The 21744-nt window shown below is 40.5% G+C and overlaps 1 protein-coding gene across 1 annotated transcript in view; it reads right to left on the reverse strand.

The window, feature by feature from the left end:
• fam184aa (family with sequence similarity 184 member Aa) overlaps window positions 1-21744 on the reverse strand; it is a 133783-nt gene that overhangs the window by 90257 nt on the left and 21782 nt on the right. Inside the window, exons 2-4 of the mRNA XM_084050553.1 lie at window positions 12606-12683; window positions 8871-9005; window positions 1875-1973 (exon numbers count right to left, since the gene is read on the reverse strand). Coding sequence (XP_083906679.1) covers window positions 1875-1973; window positions 8871-9005; window positions 12606-12683 — 312 coding nt within the window. The remainder of the gene's footprint in view (window positions 1-1874; window positions 1974-8870; window positions 9006-12605; window positions 12684-21744) is intronic.

Here is a 21744-nt window from a genome sequence, read left to right on the forward strand (position 1 = left end):
TGTTACACAAATCGGTCAGTATTGTGATAAATAAATACCAAATGGCATATTTCTATACGTTTTTTTCTGAGAGTATATAGGCTATACATTAAATTAACAAAAACGATGTTTTAACATTTATATATATAGATATACGTTAATATATCTTATGTTTATATAATATCATTATATTGTAAAATGTACGTTATGTTCTGTTGTGCAAAAAAATAGATCTACAAACTAACGCCGCGTCGCTCAGCAATGCGTTGTTAGCTTGGAGATCTGCTCTGAGCATATCCACACTGTGGACGAGCTGAGGTGGTGACGTCACCGAGAACGGTGTCGGTGCGTTCCAACTACCGTACTCCCGTACTCCCGTCCTCGCGTTCTCGCAAGTTTATACTACCGAGGCGAACTTGCAAGTCTGAACTTCCAAGGACGCAAGTCCGTGCTTCCCAAGTTCGGGTATTGAGAAACGGCCTATGTCTATGATCTGTGGCGCTGTTCCTCATTTGGCTTTTCAACGTTGCCATGTTTAGTGAGATAAATAAGCAACCTGGTCTAGGAAAACAAGCCCAAAAGAAGCAACTATAGGCCACATGAGCACTGCCGCAACCTGGTACAGTATACTATGACTGTGTCATCTTGTTTCCTATCGATTAGTCACCCCATGAAGCATTGAATTAATGGAGATTTTTTTGTCACATTCCTAAGCCGATAATTTGATGACCAGCGGTCTGAAACAAACACTCCATCATAGCAATGGGTACTATCAGAATATAGAGATATTTAACACTTATTTTAACCAGAGACAATCACTTACCCTACCCTGGCGTTGCTATGTGTGTGTTTGTTCACTAACAGGAGTATGTCTCCCTGTCTCCCCAGCTCTTCTGAAAATGCACTTTCTGTTTAATAAAGAGCTGGAGAGACATGGAGACTCCTCCACGTGTGCGCGTGTGCATGTGTGTCTGTGTCTGTGTCTGTGTCTGTGTGTGTGTGTGTGTGTGTGTGTGTGTGTGTGTGTGTGTGTGTGTGTGAGTAGACACCAGCAGATGTTTGTCTTGAGGTCAGGTGCACATTTGAAGAGTTTTAATTGGGCTGCTGAAATATCATCTTCTCATGAAAACAGTCTAACAGGCTGGGTGTCAATGCAGTAGCTACTAGCCTTTGTGTTCAGGGGTTTCCCAAACCTTTTTGGAGGGAAATGAGACAGACTCCAGTCACTTTCAGTTTTAGCACTGCAGAGGGCAGGTGTGCGTGTCTTACGCTCGTTGATACTCGTTAATGTTGCATACATCAAGGCTATCATGTTTCTGCACTGTCAAATACCCTAGGCTACATCTAATCTAAGATAGCATCAAAGCCAAAGATTATTTTTTTTACAAGTGCCCCTCCCTTATAGATATTTTGTTGAAGCTGTTGTTAATAACTCGGCTACACTTGGTTGGTAAAGTCCAGAAGACAAGAATATGACAATGAGGTTAGTGGAATTCATATTCATGCAGTATTTATATTGTATGTGTTAATAGTGTCTATAAGTCCTCTGGAATAAAGTGGTTTATAGTGAGAACTACATACATAGCTGTATGTGTCGACGCAAGTTTGTCTTGTGACCAACAGTGTCTGTGTGTGTGTGTGTGTGTGTGTGTGTGTGTGTGTGTGTGTGTGTGTGTGTGTGTGTGTGTGTTGCATTATGTGCTCATAAATAGATAATTAAAAATGTGTGTGTGTTCTGTGTTACCTCTCTGCGCATTGACACCACTATCTCTGTGTGTGTGTGTGTGTGTGTGTGTGTGTGTGTGTGTGTGTGTGTGTGTGTGTGTGTGTGTGTGTGTGTGTGTGTGTGTGTGTGTGTGTTCTGTGCGTGTGTGTGTGTGTGTGTTCTGTGTTACCTCTCTGCTCATAGAAACAACCCTCTGAGTGTGCTGGGCCTCCGTGCAGAGCTGCGAGTCCTCCATCCTCTGTCGGTACATCTCAAACTCTGCCAGGGCCTAAAGTGAGAATTACACAGCATTACATCACATCACATGACTCCATGTGATGTGATGTGAGAATAAAGTGACTAAAAAACTAAAGTGACTAAAAATGTCACTTTACACAAAAAAAAAAAAAAAAAAAAAGTCACTTTTTGAAAAAAAAAGTCACTTTTTTTTTTTCAAATGTCAAATGTCTAAAAAAAAATGTCATATGTCTAAAAAAAAGTCTTTTTTTTTTTTCAAATGTCAAAAAAACAACAACAATTGAATGTTTTTTTCAAAAGTCAAATGTCACTTTTTGAAAAAAAAACGTCACTTTTTTTTTTTTAAAACTAAAGTTTTTAAAAAAACTTTAGTTTTTTAAAAACTAAAGTGACTAAAAAACTAAAGTGAGAATTACACAGCATTACATCACATCACATGACTCCATCACTCACAGCACGTCCCATCCTCACCACACATCACAGCTACACAATGAGAACGTCGGTTCATTAACACTTAACCCAATTCAACCGGGAACGCATCTGTGTAACCACTTTAAAGGAGAAGTTCACCCAAAAAATGACTTATTTTCTATCAATTGCACACCCTATGAAGCCTTGAATCCATGGATTCTTTTTTTGTTTTTGTCGCATTCCTAAGCTAATAATTTGATTCCCGTCTCCTACCGGCTAATGTATCCGGTAGGAGACACAAAGTAGATTATTTGTGTCTCCTACCGGAAATACACACGGTCATCAAATTATTGTCTTAGGAATGCCACAAAAACAAAAATAAATCCACGAAATCAAGGCTTCATGGGGTGTGTAATTGATAGAAAATAAGTACTTTTTTGGGTGAACTCCTCCTTTAACCATTGTTTTATACTTTGGCTATTCAAAAAATAGCAGATATGTAAGCTCATAGCGCGGCACCGAGTGCCGCGCTATGAGCTTGTATATCTGCTATTTTGTTTTATCTTGAAAATGTGTGCAAATCTTTGAATATATATATTTTTTAATGTGAACATTTTTAACTAAAATTTGTCCCTGGAACAACATATTTTGAGATGGGGGTCCGTGGCCAAATACATATAATTCTGGGGGTCCTTGACATGAAAAAGTTTGAGAACCTCTGATATTATAGCAGCATATGTTTAAAAAAAAAAAAACTGTTACGATTCAGAAGACATTTGTAGAATTTCCCCAGAAGGAATTGGATTTGAGTTACACATGTTTAAAACTATATATTCAAAGATTTGCACACATTTTCACGATACAAAAAATAGCAGATCTACAAGCTCATAGTGCGGCACTGAGCTTGTATATCTGCTATTTTTGAACAGCCAAAGAAATCTAAAAATGACACAGATGCGTTCCCGGTCTAAATGGGTTAAGCCCTTGTTTTATAGGTGTCGGTGTATAATTCCGCTGTGTGGAAATAAATTGGCTATTTTCGCGATTTGAAAATAACATAGATGATGGTTTGGGAATGGTTGCAAGTGGGTTTTCAGGCAAACATGTTCTACAAGCTCACATCACGACACATTGTGAGCTTGTAGATCTGCTATTTTAGCCATTTTGGTCGTATGATGAAGTATAACAGGGCTGGTTATTGGTTAAACCATCTCACTATTTGCACTTGCTCCACATTACATTATATAGTATGGTTCAGGTAAGGTTCAACTGTATTGTCATCCATACCATGTACAGTGAGTAAAAGGCACGTGAAAGTCACTGTGCGCTAAAAACCAACACAGCAGCTACCAGTCTCCAGAGTTACAATGCTTAAAGGAGGAGTTCACCCAAAAAATGACTTATTCTCTATCAATTACACACCCCATGAAGCCTTGATTTCGTGGATTTATTTTTGTTTTTGTGGCATTCCTAAGACAATAATTTGATGACTGTGTGTATTTCCGGTAGGAGACAAAAATAATCTACTTTGTGTCTCCTACCGGATACATTAGCCGGTAGGAGACGGGAATCAAATTATTGGCTTAGGAATGCGACAAAAACAAAAAAATAATGCATGGATTCAAGGCTTCATAGGGTGTGCAATTGATAGAAAATAAGTCATTTTTTGGGTGAACTCCTCCTTTAACCCATTAAGACCTGAAGCCGATTCTACAAATGTCTTCTAAATCCCAACAGTTTTCTGAAAAAAACGTATGTTTCTATATCAGTGGTTCTCAAACTTTTTCATGTCAAGGACCCCCAAAATGATATGTATTTGGCTGCCGACCCCCATCTCAAAATATTTTGTTCCAGGGACCCCCAGAAGCAAAGAATAGAGTTAAAAATGTTCGCTTTAAAACAATATATATTCAAAGATTTGCACACATTTTCATGATTTTTCAAAAATAGCAGATCTACAAGCTCATAGCGCGGCACCGAGTGCCGCGCTACGAGCTTGTAGATCTGCTATTTTTGAAAAATCGTGAAAATGTGTGCATTTTCTAAACTACCTGAAAGTGCAACATGGGTCAAGTTCAAGCAAACTGCATCGTCATACTGTAGGTCCAATTACATTAGCCACAGACATGTGGCCATATAGTCCTGGCCATGTACTGTCCAGTGTGTGTTCATAAGTCTGATGGCGGCCAAGAAGCAGTGGTGTACATTTACTGTACTTAAGAAACATTTTGAGGTATTCTTTTACTCTACTGGAGTATTTCCATTTGTCTATACTTATACTTCTACTCCACTACATCTCAGAGGCAAATATTGTACTTTTACTTCACTACAATTATTTGAAAACTTTAGTTACTAGTTACTTTGCATATATAAAGGATTACGTTATAAGACATACATTAACCACTTTAGCCTTATTTTATACCTATGCTATTTGAAAATAGCCGATCTACAAGCTCACAATGTGTCGCATCACTACGCGCTGTGAGCTTGTAGATCGGCTATTTTCAAACATTTTAGTACTTTATGTTCATTTTGACACACACACACACACACACACACACACACACACACACACACACACACACACACACACACACACACACACACACACACACACACACACACACACACACACACACACACACACAGTAAACCTAACAAAACTAGTCTACAGCAGGCATATAATGTACCGTTTTCTTGCAAGTAATAGTAATGACGAAGAAAACCAAAGTTCTACCGACTTAAATTTCCCTCAGACAAGGAGCTTAGTAATGCAAATAAGTCTCAACATAAGCAAACGTTTGCATTTTCTTTTTTTTACCCATATATCTTTAGAATTGGAAACGGAAATGAAACAAAGAGGGAACAGAACAATGGGTATACTGTCAAAAAAAAGGAGCAAACCTTATTAGGAATTCATGTCGAGTCATTAAAAATACATTCCAACATGTTTCAGCCAAGGGCGATCGTCATCTTAAAACTAGATCTGCACGGTGCGCACAAATTCTGCATTTACAGTACATACACTACCGTGACAATGAACGCTAAGTCAGCATTTCAGTCCGAATCTATCATTTACAGCCATTGTTGTGAGAGCTAGAGATGTAACGATACCAGCTTTTCCTTCCCGATACCGATACCCATAACTTGCCTTATGGGCATAGATTATTTTAATATATTATTTTAACCAAATTAGCGATTTTTAAAAATCTACTAAATCAATTAGTTCGAATAACTGATGCAGCCCTACTTGTTAGCTAAACTAGTTGGCCCCTGGATTTCTAGTCATGCTAACGACAGTTTGATGTCAATAAAATGACAATGTCTTGAAGATCTGTTCAATATTACGCTAAATGTCAAAGACCCCCAAACAATGTATTTGGCCACGGACCCCCATCTCAAAATATTTAGTTCCAGGGACCCCCAGAAGCAAAGATTTTAAAAAAAATATATATATATACATTCAAAGATTTGCTAAAATGTTCATGATTTTTCCAAAATAGCAGATACAAGCTCATAGCGCCGCACTCGGTGCCATGCTATGAGCTTGTAGATCTAGTAATCTACTAAATCAATTAGTTCGAATAACTGATACAGCCCTACTTGTTAGCCGAACTAGTTAGCCCCTGAATTGCTAGTCATGCTAACGACAGTGGGATGTCAATGAAATGATTATGCATGAAGTCGTGAGAGGCTGTCTTGGAGATCTGTTCAATATTATGCTAAATGTCAAGGACCCCCAAAATTATATGTATTTGGCCGCAGACCCCCATCTCAAAATATCTAGTTCCAGGGACCCCTAGAAGCAAAGATTTGAGTTTCAAATGTTCGCTTAAAAATATATATATATTCAAAGATTTTGCAAAAGATTTCATGAATAGCAGATCTACATACAAGCTCATAGCGCCGCACTTGGTGCCAGGCTATGAGCTTGTATATCTAATAATCTACTAAATTAATTAGTACAGTGGGATGTCAATACAATGATTATGCATGAAGTCGTATCAAGTCTTGGAGATCTGTTCAATATTATGTTTAGTTATATTTTGTTTGACCGTTTTTTTTCAAAGCGTTTTTACAGGTGAACCTCAGTATCTTTCTCACCGCTATCCATTATTAGCGACGTGTGCAGCCAACGTATCAATTATTTATTTTAGTGCGTGTTGAGCACTTTAACCCACTAAGACCTGAGGCCATTCTTTAAAAAAATCTAAATCCTAACAGTTTTTGAAAAAAAATCTAAACATTTTTTTTCAAGATTTTTCAAAAATAGCAGATCTACAAGCTCATAGCGCGGCACTCGGTGCCACGCTATGAGCTTGTATATCTGGTATTTTTGAATAGCCAAAGAAATCCAACGTCACACTTATTTATTTTCCTCCACTATAAAGGCAGGTCAAGCTACGTTAGTTAGAGCTTGTAGATCAGCTATTTTCGGTGCACGACACCATGAGCAACCGAGTATTAACTCAGGCTTTAAAATTCCTCAAAAACATTATAACGATGAAGCTACTATAGCCAAATAAGACAGACGGCTGAATGCCATCCAAGTCCATGTCCCTGACTCAAACAAACCATGCAGAACTAATTATATCATGTTAAAAACCAAGCTGAATTAAATTAAGCCTCTCCTCGTCATACTGTGAATGACCCTCAAAGAAATTAATCCATTAAGACCGGGAAAGCATCTGTGTCATTTTTAGATTTATTTGGCTATGCAAAAATAGCAGATCTACACGCTCATAGCGCGGCAATATGAGCTTGTAGATCTGCTAATTTGTTTTGTTTTATCGTGAACATTCGTGCAAATCTTTGAATATAATGATTTTTTTTTAAAAAGCGAACATTTTGAACTCCTATATTTGCTTCTGTGGGGGTCCCTGGAACAACATATTTTTGAGATGGGGGTCCCTGGAACAACATATTTATGAGATGGGGGTCCGCGGCCAAATACATTACCTAAAAATGTTTTCTAAATCCTAACAGTATGTTTCTATATCAGTGGTGCTCCAACTTTTCCATGTCAAGGACCCCCAAAATGATATGCATTTGGCCGCGGACCCCCCCCCCCCCCCCCATCTCAAAATGTGTTGTTCTAGGGACCCCCCAAAAGCAAATATTTGAGTTACAAATGTTCGCTTAAATATATAAATAAATATATTCAAAGATTTGCTAAAAAAAAGAATCATGATTTTTCTAAAATAGCAGATTATCTGCTATTTCTTTGATATCCAAATAAATCTGAAGAGACACAGATGCGTTCCCTGATTGAATGGGCTGAAACCAAGATAAATTAAACGAAGCTTCTCCTCTTCATGCTGTAAATGACCGTCACAGAAATTAATCACCAGCAGTGAATACAGGACAACATAATAAACTACTAAGAGTAGACCAGTGGTTCTCTACCTTTTCTGTTTGTGTAGTTTGACAGTAAAGGACAGTGGAGGACCTGTCTTTTTGTAGTTTGTGTAGTTTGATAGTAGTTTGACCTGTCTCTTCATGTGTGTGTGTGTGTGTGTGTGTGTGTGTGTGTGTGTGTGTAGTTTAACAGTAAAGGACAGTAGTTTTAACAGTAAAGACCTGTCTCTTCATGTAGTGTGTGTAGTTTAATAGGAAAGACCTGTCTCTTCATGTAGTGTGTGTAGTTTAACAGTAAAGACCTGTCTCTTCATGTAGTGTGTGTACAGTAGTTTAACAGTAAAGACCTGTCTCTTCATAACATGTAGTGTGTGTGTGTGTGTGTGTGTGTGTGTGTGTGTGTGTGTGTGTGTGTGTGTGTGTGTGTGTGTGTGTGTGTGTGTGTGTGTGTGTGTGTGTGTGTGTGTGTGTGTGTGTGTGTGTGTGTGTGTGTGTAGTTTAACAGTAAAGGACAGTAGTTTGACAGTAAAGGAAAACCTGTCTCTTCATGTGTGTGTGTGTGTAGTTTAACAGTAAAGGACAGTAGTTTGACAGTAAAGGACAGTAGTTTAACAGTAAAGGACAGTAGTTTAACAGTAAAGGACAGTAGTTTAACAGTAAAGGACAGTAGTTTAACAGTAAAGGACAGTACAGTAGCTTAACAGTAAAGGACAGTAGTTTAACAGTAAAGGACAGTAGTTTGACAGTAAAGGACAGTAGTTTAACAGTAAAGGACAGTAGTTTAACAGTAAAGGACAGTAGTTTGACAGTAAAGGACAGTCGTTAAACAGTAAAGGACAGTCATTTAACAGTAAAGGACAATAGTTTAACAGTATGGAGGACCTGTCTCTTCAGGTAGTGTGTGTAGTTTGACAGTAAAGGACAGTAGTTTAACAGTATGGAGGACTGTCTATTCATGTAGTGTGTAGTTTGACAGTAAAGGACAGTAGTTTAACAGTGAAGGAGGACCTGTCTCGTCATGTAGTGTGTGTAGTTTGACAGTAAAGGACAGTAGTTTAACAGTGAAGGAGGACCTGTCTCTTCATGTAGTGTGTGTAGTTTGACAGTAAAGGACAGTAGTTTAACAGTAAAGGACAGTAGTTTAACAGTGAAGGAGGACCTGTCTCTTCATGTGTTCGTGGAGTTCCACAGACTCCTCCAGGCTGGCCAGACGGCGCCGCAGGTCCGCCTCGTCGGCCATCTTGCTCTTGTACTGCATGATCTTGTCGCGGGTCTCCGTGACGATGTGTTGAACCTGGAACGTGAAAACATACACACACACGATAAAGGGAAACAGGAGTTAGTGTGTGTTAAGCACTTTAACAGTTTTTGGGAAAAAAAAAAAATGTTTTCAATATTTTTCAAAAATAGCAGATCTACAAGCTCATAGCGCGGCACTCGGTGCCGCGCTATGAGCTTGTAGATCTGCTATTTTTGAATAGCCAACGAAATCTAAAGTGACACAGATGCGTTCCAGGTCTTAATAGGTTAATCATTGCGTCCCAAATAAATAAATAAAAATGTCTCACTCCCAAGACGGCAAACGGGCGACGGCTTGGGACGGATTTGACCAAACGGCAGACGTTTGACGCCTCGGGGGACGTGAGATACGATTGTGTCCCTCTCGGGAAAATATCTCGAACGGCGCCGAGTCGGCCGAAGCGGACTTGGCAACGTTTCCGTCGTTTCCGTTCTAACCCTAACCCTAACCTCACAAGAACTGTGCGGAGAGAGAGAAAAAAAAAAGTCATTCCTCCGGTGGGATTCGATGAAGGGAGGTTGCGGGTAACTAGCTAAGCGCCGCTACCAGGTAAGCCACAGAGGCAGCAAGTCAGTTCCCTGATTTGAGTAGTATTTGAAGCTCCAATACGTGCGTTGTAGTTTTTGTAGTTCTATAGAAGTCCTTTAGTGATGCATTGAAGGGGAATTTTGGACCACGGTTTTGACCACCGGAAGAAAACTCCGGTGGGGCGCATTCAAGACAATCACGTTGCATAGTGTCACTGTGAACGTCAGATCTCACCAACAAAACAAACAAAAAAGCTAGCAAAATATGCGATCTAGCGCAAGGCCTATTGGCGCTCGTTTTTAGCTGTGGCGGACCCGGTATGGAGTTATGACATTGTTCTAATGTCACAGAAAAGGTAAGAAAACCGTGGTCCAAAATTCCCCTTTAAGGACTGAAAATGACAGAGCGGCAATAAATGACGCCTACAGTATGTGTATGTGTGAGAATGTGTTGCTTCTTCCCATACAAGAAAGGTGACTTGGCTGGTCACTAAGAAAGAGAAATAAGTGTCTAAAAGAGAAAAACAGATATTGATTTATTAAAGGCTACAGAGTCTACAGTAGTAAGACCGTAAGGGCCCTGGGGGCGTACAGTATTACATTTATATTGCAGGAGCAAATCCTAACTATAGTTAGGAGAGGAATATGTATGAAACTGTTGTTCTACTATTTTCATGAATCCCAAGGAGATTATCCTGCTGCTACTGTACAGCAAGACCCAATTAAACACAAAAATATACACAAATACATGGGTTATTATTAGTAAGTCCTGTGGTATAGCATCATAGAGGAAAAAAACATAAATGAGTTGGCACACTGCTGTTTCCTGGCACGGTGGAAACGCTTTTTTTTTTTTAGCGGCAACGGGACCGTGATAGAAAAGACAGAACTCACAGTCGAAAAGAGACAAATGAGGAAATGTGACAATAAACCAGTGGTGGTTTTTACTTAAGTAAAAGTATCAACACTGCAGTGTAGAAATGCTCTGTTACAAGTAAAAGTCTGGTAATCAAAATGTACTTGAGTAAAAGTACAAAAGTGTACTTAAGTACAGTACTTGAGTACATGTACTTACACCACTGACAAAAACACCCTGAAACTGACAACCAACGCTCGTTTTAGCCAAGTAACACTAACAACTCGCAGCCGAATTCAGCGCTAAGCTGTAATTAAGTCTGTGACTGCATTTCTCCATCAGAATAATCACTTCAAGGTGTCAGTGTTAAGACACGACACAGCACAATGTGACATTAACATGGTTTATTAAAAGGAAGCGCGGGGGTGAAAATACCAGTGTTAATTTTGACAGCAAATGTTGATCATAGTCTTTTGAATAAAAGTCCATTTAGTTTTCGTCATATTTTAGTCATCAGAAACCTTTACTTTGAGTCTAGTTTTAGTTAGCAGCTAAATCTACAGTTGATTTAGTCGACTAAAATGTTTGTTGTCAGGCCTTGATAGTAATGCCTGATACATGCTTGGCTGCGAGACAAAAACGGCTGATCAAGCTCACATGAGCTTGTAAATCGGCTATTTCTGGAGCGTGACACCAAGCATAGCATGACTTGTCTTAGTTCTACTGGATCTCTTCTCCACTAGTACCTCCCTAAAAATGTTTGTCTGCTTTTATTGCTTTTATTTGTCGATGAAATTGTCAGTACATTTAGTCATAGTTTTAGTCATCATGGCTTAGTTTTTATTTAATTTTCTGTCAGTGGAAAAAAAGGTAGTCGACAAAAACTTTTAGTCATAGTTTTAGAGCAGGGGTCTTCAACAGGGGGTCCGGGACCCCTAGGGGGTCCTCAGAGTTACTACAGGGGGTCCACCAAATCTTTGTGTGATATGATTTTTTTTTTTTACATTAACCACTTGAACCCTAGCATCCCTTTTCTGAGGAGAACTTTAACCAAAAATAGCAGATCTACAAGCTCACAACGCCGTTGTGAGCTTGTAGATCTGCTATTTTTAGGGTATAGGTGTAGAGGGAAAAAAAGAGCAGAACAAGTAAACAAAAAAAGTTTAATCTGAAACACAATTTCATACAATATAGAGGGGGTCCCTGCTTCATCTCCCTCTCATCTAAGGGGTCCTTGGGCTGAAAAGGTTGAGGACAAAATGAACACTGCCAGGGTTGGGCAAGTTCCTCAGAAAGAGCAATAAATTAACCCGTTGGCTATTCAAAAATAGCAGATATATAAGCTCACGGCACGTCACGTTGTGCCGCGCTGCAAGCTTGTACATCTGCTGTTTTTTTTTTTCAAATCTCAAAAGTGTTTGAAAAATCTTCGAATAATTTTGATTTACGAAAAAGTTTGAGAACTACTGATTTAGAAGCCATTTGTAGAAGCCCCAATACGTGCTCCTTCCGACGTACAACCTTTTCCTCGGAAAGGGAGGTGAAATAACAACACACTCTTTACCTAGTCAAGATCTTCCTGGCAGCAGGGGAAAAGGCTATTACTAGGAACTGGCTCAAGACTGACATACCGGACAAGAAGCAGTGGAGAACCATCTTGGACAATATTCAAATTAACATTCAAACTGAAAATAAGGAAAGATCTCTTTCAGAAAAGATGGGAAAAGTGGTTAATGTATATATTCAAAAAAGGAGATATGTGAAACTATAGAAGAGAGAAGGTTAGATGTGCACCCCCATAAAGGTTATGTTTATGTATTGTATTTCATTTTATTTGTTTGGTTGTTTTCGTCTTTAATTTTTCTCTACGTATAAATGTACGTCTTTTATGAAGATTTTTGTATTATGTCAAGTGCAATCATTTCATTGTGAAACTTCAATAAAGAAAAGTTTTTAAAAAATGAAAGAACAACACACTCTCACTCCCCAAACGGCCTATAGTGACTTCTGGGGATAAATGTGACCAAACGTCAAATATTTGATTACCCTTCCAGTCATCTGGTGCCGTCTCGGGGCACTTCCGCACTGCAGGAAAAGTCGGAGGAATTAATTGGCACAACGACCAAAGTAGGAGGAAGGGGGGGCAAGAGTAATTGGCAACACTAAAGTTTATGGGGATTCTGTTTTTTGGGAGGGGGGGGGGGGTGTTACCTCGTCTTCATGGGCCTCTTTGAGAGAGTCTATCTCCTCTTCGTGTTCATCATTTTTGGTGTTGAGAGCGTAGATCACCTACAGAGACACAGGAGCAGAGGACAGCCCTCATTAATCCACACACTCACAACTCCAATATTGATTTTTTTTTTCAAAAAACTCCAGGCTCTGCTTCTTTTCCTTCTTTCTTTTCCCTCTCATTGATTGATTTTCTCACGCTGCAAACCAACACCAACTTTTTACAGAACTAGGATTCACTCCCGGCCGTAAAGCTTTGCTTCTGGGGGTCCCTATTACAAAGTATTTTGAGATGGGGGTCCGCGGCCAAATGAATATAATTTTGGGGGTCCTTGACGTGAATATAGAAACATACGTTTAAAAAAAAAAAAAACTGTTAGGATTTAGAAGACATTTGTAGAATCCCCCAGAAGCAAAGAAAAGAAAAGAAAATTCTATGTGTGTGTGTGTGTGTGTGTGTGTGTGTGTGTGTGTGTGTGTGTGTGTGTGTGTGTATATATATATATATATATACCAGGTGCCACGCTATGAGCTTGTAGCTCTGCTATTTTTTGTATAACCAAAGAAACCTAAAAATGACATATTATTTTCCGGTCTAAATGGGTTAAACCGTTGGTTCTCAAAGTGGGGTCCGGGGACCCCCAGGGGTCCTTGAGGGAGTTCCAGGGGGTCCCCAGCTAAATGATGGATAGTAGGAAACAAATGGACCCATACGGGTCTGTAACTCTGAGAGTGTACAAATGGAACCAAATGGAGTTAAATTAACATAGATTTTACTATATAAATTGGGGTCCCAGAGATATAAATGCCATTAACACATTAAACGCCAAGAACGTAGTCCTACGGTCCATTAAATCCAACTGTTAAGTGCCGAGACCGTAGTGCTACGGTCCGGGTGCTTTTTCCTTTTTTTCAAAAACATTTTTTTTTTCAATTTTCTACACGGACCATTTTCAGTGTAACACCACCGGAACGGAACTATTTCCGATCCGGTTTTGCCGTTCCCGTCGGCCTCCATTCTAAAGCGCAAACAAAAACGCCATTTTCTCCCTTGTAGTTTTTTCTCCTCGGTCATCACTGTTTAACATAAACCGTTCTAACTACAACATGGATGCCCCGTTTGACACGTGGTCTGCACTAGTAGACACAGGGACATGTGCACGATGTTTACCAACAGTGCATCGCGCATTCTAAAGGATTTTGGCGACGTGAAAAAAACAAAAAACAACAATAAAACCTTGGCACTGGTGAGTACATTATGAGATTAACCTCTGGCAGTGGATGTGTTAAATGGGGGTCCGTAGCCCTAATGCATGTCAAACTGGGGGTCCTTGGAATTAAAATGGTTGAGAATCACTGCTAGAGCCGTAATGGTGCTGAAGCTTAGTTCTGTGTCTATAGGTATAGAGCTGTCCATGGTGCTGAAGCTTAGTTATGTGTCTATAGGTATAGAGCTGTCCATGGTGCTGAAGCTTAGTTATGTGTCTATATGTATAGAGCTGTCCATGGTGCTGAAGCTTAGTTATGTGTCTATAGGTATAGAGCTGTCCATGGTGCTGAAGCTTAGTTATGTGTCTATAGGTATAGAGCTGTCCATGGTGCTGAAGCTTAGTTCTGTGTCTATAGGTATAGAGCTGTCCATGGTGCTGAAGCTTAGTTATGTGTCTATAGGTATAGAGCTGTCCATGGTGCTGAAGCTTAGTTATGTGTCTATAGGTATAGAGCTGTCCATGGTGCTGAAGCTTAGTTATGTGTCTATAGGTATAGAGCTGTCCATGGTGCTGAAGCTTAGTTATGTGTCTATAGGTATAGAGCTGTCCATGGTGCTGAAGCTTAGTTAGGTGAGAGCTGTCTTTTTAATTTTCGATTTTGAATAAAAAAAAACATTTTTAATCGAAAAATCTAAATATATGTTGAATTAAAAAAACTTTTATTTGAAAATATCCAATCTACAACACAGAGGTGAATCGGAAAGTTATTTTCCGATTCACCTCTGGGTAATTTTCAAATGATATTTTAGACATCTGAAAACTTGTTCAATGGGACATTGTGCAAAATTAGTACTTTTACTTTTAGTACTTAAGTACTTTGATGCTAATACTTTTGTACTTTTACAAATTCTGAATTCCGGACTTTTACTTGTAACAGAGTATTTCTATTTTATTTTTTTTCCACCACTGTGCATGCAAACACACACACACACACACACACACACACACACACACACACACACACACACACACACACACACACACACACACACACACACACACTTAACTGAATGACTGACAGAATTATTTCAGATTTTTTGCTGTTTTCTGCCAGAGATTTTTCATTGAAAAAACAAAAGTACTCAGGAGCCGAGATACAGAATTTTTAAGTTTTGAGTTAACAAGGAAGTGGATGGGAGTCTAAATCTTCGAAAAATCATATCTCCTTGGTCTTTGGGTCAAATTGAAAAAAAAGTTACATTTTTCAATAGAACACATTTATGCGATCTTGGCGGCCAAGTGCGCTATTTAATAGATCACATTTATGCGTGATTGGCAGGGATTGAGTTAAGTAAATGTAACATTAGAGTGCATCCGCTGCTTTCATCTCTCAGCTCCCTGTATTCCTTCTCTCTTCTCTCCTCCCATTCTGTCTCCAACTCTCTCTCCCTCCCTCGCTCTCTTTCCGTCTTTGATGAATACCCCGACCCACGGATCAATTTGTAAAAAAATAAAATAATTAATTGGATAGCTTATCCAATGTGAGAGTGTGTGTGTGAAATATATCAATATATCAACCAATAACTCATACCAAATATCAACAACGTTTTAGAAACGGGGACAAACCGCTAGCACCAGTCTTTACAAGCACCTGCACAGAAAAACAAGGGCAATGTCACTTACAATAAGCAGACATGGCAACCAATCATGACGTGTCGCAGAGCCTTTTTTACCAAACACGCCCCCTTCCCACAGCCACGCCCCCACCGTATATATATATATATATGAAGTGCACGCCCACAATTCAGTCTAAACACACCCCACAAATGGACAGGGTGTTTCTTAGAGAGTGTGACACACTCTCAAAAAGAACAGAGGTCGTGACAAGTTCTTAACTACTTATAGGCTCCATTCTTCTTTGTACGACAAATAGCCAAAATAGCTCATCTACAAGCTCACAATGCATCACGATGCATGATCTGTTGTGAAGTGCTATGTTTGTTCCCTTTTGTGTTTGTTTGTTTGCTTGTTTATTTAAACAAAATAGATTTATTTTTCTTTCACACATTTTGGAAATAAATTGTCCAAAATTGGGATGCCAGCGTCGTTAATGTGGTTGACATAAATGTTTAATCAAATTGTTAAATTGTGATATTACAAACACATCTAGACGGTCTACAGTAACCAAAAGGAAATGCATGTATTTATTAATTCAGTCGGACCAGAAGCAAGGATAACAACCCCCAGGGATGGATTAAGACTCACAGAGCCCCTGGGCCAATTATCTAATGCCGAGTGGCCAAGTTCAAGAGAGCACCTCAAGCTATAGACAGAAAGCCATACATGATTCACAATCTATAGCCTACAGTGTTTACATGACCGAAAGAGTAAGGTCACGGATACAAGCGGACGTAATTAATTTTCTCAGACGGGTGGCTGGCATCTCCCTTAGAGCAGGGTTCTTCAACAGGGGGTCCGGGACCCCTAGGGGGTCCTCAGAGTTACTACACGGGGTCCGCCAAATCTTTGTGTGATAGGATTTTTAATTGTACCTTAAACTTGAACCCTAGCATCCCTTTTCTGCAGGAGAACTTTAGCCAAAAATAGCCGCTCTACAAGCTCACAACGCCTCGTGAGCTTGTAGATCGGCTATTTTTGGCAAAGAGGCATAGGTGTAGAGGGAAAAAAGAGCAGACCACGTGAAACAAAAAATGTTGAATCTGAAACACAATTTTATACGATATAGAGGGGGGTCTCTGCTTCATCTCTCTCTCAGCTAGGGGGTCCTTGGCCTGAAAACGTTGAAGACCCCTGCCTTAGAGATAGGGTGAGAAGTTCAGTCACCCGAGAGAGAGACTCGGAGTAGAGCCGCTGCTACTTGACTTGGAAAGGAGCCAGCTTAGGTGGTTCGGGCATCTAGTACGGATGCCTCCCGAGCGTCTCCCTAAGGAGGTCCTCGCTGCACGCCCCACTGGGAAGAGACCCCGTGGCCAGATGGGGGGGGGGGGGATTACATCTCCACACTGGCCTGGGAACGCCTCGGGATCCCCCAGGAGGAAGTGGCTCATGTTGCTCAGGAGAGGGAAGGCTGGAGCTCTCTGCTCCGACTCCGGATAAGCGGTTGAAGATGAATGGATGGATTATTAATAAATAAATAAGAATCTTAAAGACGAGGTGCCGTGATTTTCAGTGATCCCCCCGCCCCAAAACATAATTATCAGGTGTTTTATGGTTATACTAGGAGGAAGATTTTTTTTCAAAAAAGTGTACAGTAAGTGTTAAAATTATGTTTTTCTATGGCCACGCCTGCAGTTCATTAGGTATACCTGGTTCTCACCTTAGCACCTCCTCCACCACCTTAGCACCACCCACCTGTCCTAGTACCTCCTCCTCCTCATGCCCACAACTGTTGTGTTATGATAATGAGGGGGAGGGAATATTTTTACTGTGTCACTAAAGCGCTGTTTTTCTATTGGCACGTTTGACCCTCAAGGTTTGGGCCTCCAGGTAGAAACTCAAAATAGTCAGAGAAGACATAAAACACCATAAAAACACCACCAGGGGGCTTAATGAAGTTCTATCAACCTCATAGACACATGAAAAACAGAAAAAGTGCAAAACCATGGCACCACCTCTTTAAAAATAATTGTCAACTCTGTTGTCAGACATTGTTGTTAGTCAGATAGCTACAATATATAGGAGGGTCCCATGTATTTCAGTTTTAAACTTTAGTAAAAGCAACATTTTAGTAATTTGTACATTGGGGTCCCAACCCAGGGATCCCTGGTAGCCAGAATCTGTCCATGGGCATCTCCAACGGCCATACACATTAATAAACAGTAACCTCATAGACACATGAAAAACAGAAAAAGTGCAAAACCATGGCACCACCTCTTTAAAAATAATTGTCAACTCTGTTGTCAGACATTGTTGTTAGTCAGATAGCTACAATATATAGGAGGGTCCCATGTATTTCAGTTTTAAACTTTAGTAAAAGCAACATTTTAGTAATTTGTACATTGGGGTCCCAACCCAGGGATCCCTGGTAGCCAGAATCTGTCCATGGGCATCTCCAACGGCCATACACATTAATAAACAGTGGGGGGGATATCAAGTGAATTGAACCCTGACCCTAGCAACAAAGACAGAGCCCTGTCTCTATGTCTTTGTGTCGCTCTGCCACCTTAACCCATTAAGACCTGAGGCCGATTCTACAAAATGTCTGTTTTTAGAATGTCTTCTAAAAACTGTGTTTTGAAAAAAACTTATGTTACTATGTCAGTGGTTCACAAACTTTTGTCTCTGTTGCCTGGGTGCCTGTCCTCAACAGTAAAGGATGAGACTCTTGTATGTCTCTGTTGCCTGGGTGCCTGTCCTCAACAGTAAAGGATGAGACTCTTGTATGTCTCTGTTGCCTGGGTGCCTGTCCTCAACAGTAAAGGATGAGACTCTTGTATGTCTCTGTTGCCTGGGTGCCTGTCCTCAACAGTAAAGGATGAGACTCTTGTATGTCTCTGTTGCCTGGGTGCCTGTCCTCAACAGTAAAGGATGAGACTCTTGTATGTCTCTGTTGCCTGGGTGCCTGTCCTCAACAGTAAAGGATGAGACCCGCAGTGGAGCAGGTCAGACTATGTACTGCATACCAGTGACAGTGACGAATGTTGGAGAGGAGACGTTCTCACATTCTAACCGCTGAGCGGTGGTTTCATGTCTAACTAAGCTGTCCCATGACCCACCTGCTCTAGAGCATGACCATCTGCTTCCCTCTGCACACACACACACACATACACACGCGCGCGCACGCGCACACACACACACACACACACACACACACACACACACACACACACACACACACACACACACACACACACACACACACACACACACACACACACACACACACACACACACACACACACACACACACACACACACACACACACACACACACACACACACACAGATCATGTGCAGATAATCACGCATCTAAAAGGCAATGATAACTATTCACATCCCACACACTCTCTAGACTACTTTCTTTCACTTTCCATTTGCTGGTTGTCACAGAGCACAGCCCGGGGGGCGGGGGGGGGGGGGGGGGGGGGGGGGGGGAGTAGACAAATGGATCTGATCTAAACTCGCAACAAATTCTCCCACAGCATCAGTCTTTTGGCAGCTTTCTGTTTTTTTTAACAGACTAGGCTTTGATTTGTTTTGAAGCAGTACTTTTCCACTGCTAAAACTTTGACTGTGTGTGTGTGTGTGTGCCCGTTCCCTAATTGCCTAACGATGAGGGAGATGTTTTTAACTTGCTGTTAATCAGTGGTGGAAAAAGTACTAAATGGGTTAAGTAAAAGTATCAATACTGCAATGTAGAAGTACTCCGTTTACAACTAAAAGACCGGAATTCCAAAATGACTTGAGAAAAAAGTACAAAAGTATTGGTATCAAAATGTACTTAAAAGTACCAAAAGTAAAAGTACTAAAATGTTTGTAAATAGCAGATCTACAAGCTCACAACGCGTCGCGATGCGACGCGTTGTGAGCTTGTAGATCGTCTATTTTCAAATAGCCCGGGTATAAAATAGGGCTAAAGTGGTTAATGTATGTTTTATAATGTAATAATTGATATCTGCAAAGTAACTAATAACCAACGTTTTCAAATAATTGTAGTGGAGTAAAAGTGCAATATTTGCCTCTGTAACGAGAGCTCCCCTTGGAGAATAAGACCACAATACCACAAGACCACAATATCTATCGGCCCACACTGAAAGCCATCTTACTGTGCAAGAGCCAAGAGGACTGTCAAACAATGACCCCGCCCCCAAGAGGACTGTCAAACAACCCCCCCCCCCTCCAAGCTACAGATATGCTCAGTGACTGTCTTGCTGCAGCTGACTGGAAAGTATTAAAAAGGAGCTAAATGATGATCTGGACTCTTCTATGGATGTGATCTCACGCCTTACATCAAATTAGAGTCTGTGATGGTTTATAGTTATAATAAGCCATGGTTGAGTAGAGAGACATTACACGCTGTGTAAGGGAGAAGAGAATGCTTTCAAATCAGGTGACAAAAAAAAAGAGAATCTTCATAAGTATGAGTTTCAAAAGGCGACAAAGAAAAGCTAAAACAGAGTAACAAGACAAGCTAGGGTTACAGTAGAGAGCTGTGGCAGGAATTTCAATGAACAACCAACTAACTATGAAACTAACAAATCATCTCACACTGGATACTGAACCTAACCTGCTTGATGAGATGAATAACTGTTACTGCATGTTTGATACTAATTAGAGCCTAACCAATGGCAGGTTTTGGGGTCGGGACCCATCCCATCCCATTTGTTTTTACAAAATGAATTACAAAAAAATTAAGAAGTAGTGAAAACAGCAGATCTACAAGCTCACAACGTGGCACATTGTGAGCTTGTTGATCTGAGATTTTATGTTCAATTTGAAAAACTTAGATTTGATCACAAGCTCATATAGCGCGGCTCCGAGTGCCGCGCTATGAGCTTGTCGACATTTGCATGTCGATATGGCAATAATAAAATAATATTGAATCTTATCCAGCAATGCCAGCACCTCAACAAGCAGCCTGAGGCCACTCTTCTAAGGAATACTGCATTCCAGTAGAAAAGTTGAGGAGTTTTAAAAGCTGAGGTTTGTGAAGTTGCTGAAATAAAAAAAACGATGAAAGGAACATCAATCCTGCATGCCAGGAGGTGTCTTTTGTACGCCTATTTTTAGTGTGACTGTCCTCCGAGAACACAGCCAGAGGTCACACCGTGACTAAAATGCACAGTTATTTTAACTTTTTTTTGTATTATACCACAAAGGGAGACAGAATGTGACCAAGTCTATTTTTCAACCCATGGTAATGTACTGTAAGTACAATGCACCTGACACTGTCTGTCTATGTTATGGCAAGTACATCTTGCTATTCAAAAACAGCAGATCTACAAGCTCATAGCGCGGCACCGAGTGCCGCGCTATGAGCTTGTAGATCTGCCATTTTTATATATATTTTTATAAACACATATCATTTTGGGTGGTCCTTGACATGAACAGTTTGAGAACCACTGATATATAGCAATATAAGTTTATTAAAAAAAAACTATTAGGATTTAGAAGACATTTGTAGAATCCCCAGAAGCAAAGATTTGATTGGCGCCCCAGTCTGTGTCTTCCGTGAGGAAGAAGCCCAACAAATCCACGGTGAGGCCTTTAGGAGGGCCATTCAAGCAAGCCGCAAAAAGGAGCCTGCAGTACCACCACGGGCCAAGACACCATCACACCAGAATGAAATGTTTGGAGCGGGGGAGTCTGGTGCAACGCTAAGGTCCTCGACCTGGTGAGACGGAGGAGGAGCCCGGCCAGGAGGCCATCCACAGAGCCTAGCCCCTCCACGTACCAGAGCCTCTCCTCTCCCCCATTCCTGGCAGAGTAGTTTCGGACAAGCGTATTGAGTGGCCCTGTCTTTCCCTATTTAGGACTGACCGTGGGTAGCTACCTGGAACGTAAGTCGGGGCTTGATCAACCCTGGCTGGGTCACCTGGGCGAGGGTGTATGTTGCGAGACCCGAAACATCCTATGACCCCATCCTACAACACTGATGATACGTCCCAGGTGCATCCATGTGATGTTTTTTCGTTATGATTTAAAAATGTTTGCTTAAAAAATATATGAATATTATATTCAAAGATTTGCATACATTTTCACGTTTTCTTTTTCAAAAATAGCAGATCTACAAGCTCATAGCGCTATGAGCTTGTAGATCTGCTTTTCCCGGATTTGAATGGGTGAAGAACAGAACATCCAGCTTCCAGAATAACTCATTATTCTGAATCTATCCACCTCCTTAACACTACAAACATAGCTCTGCGGGCCGCTGGGCAGGTTCAATAATT

This window comes from Gymnoscopelus microlampas, assembly GCF_963454915.1.
Source record: "Gymnoscopelus microlampas genome assembly, chromosome: 24".
Lineage (NCBI taxonomy): Eukaryota > Metazoa > Chordata > Actinopteri > Myctophiformes > Myctophidae > Gymnoscopelus > Gymnoscopelus microlampas.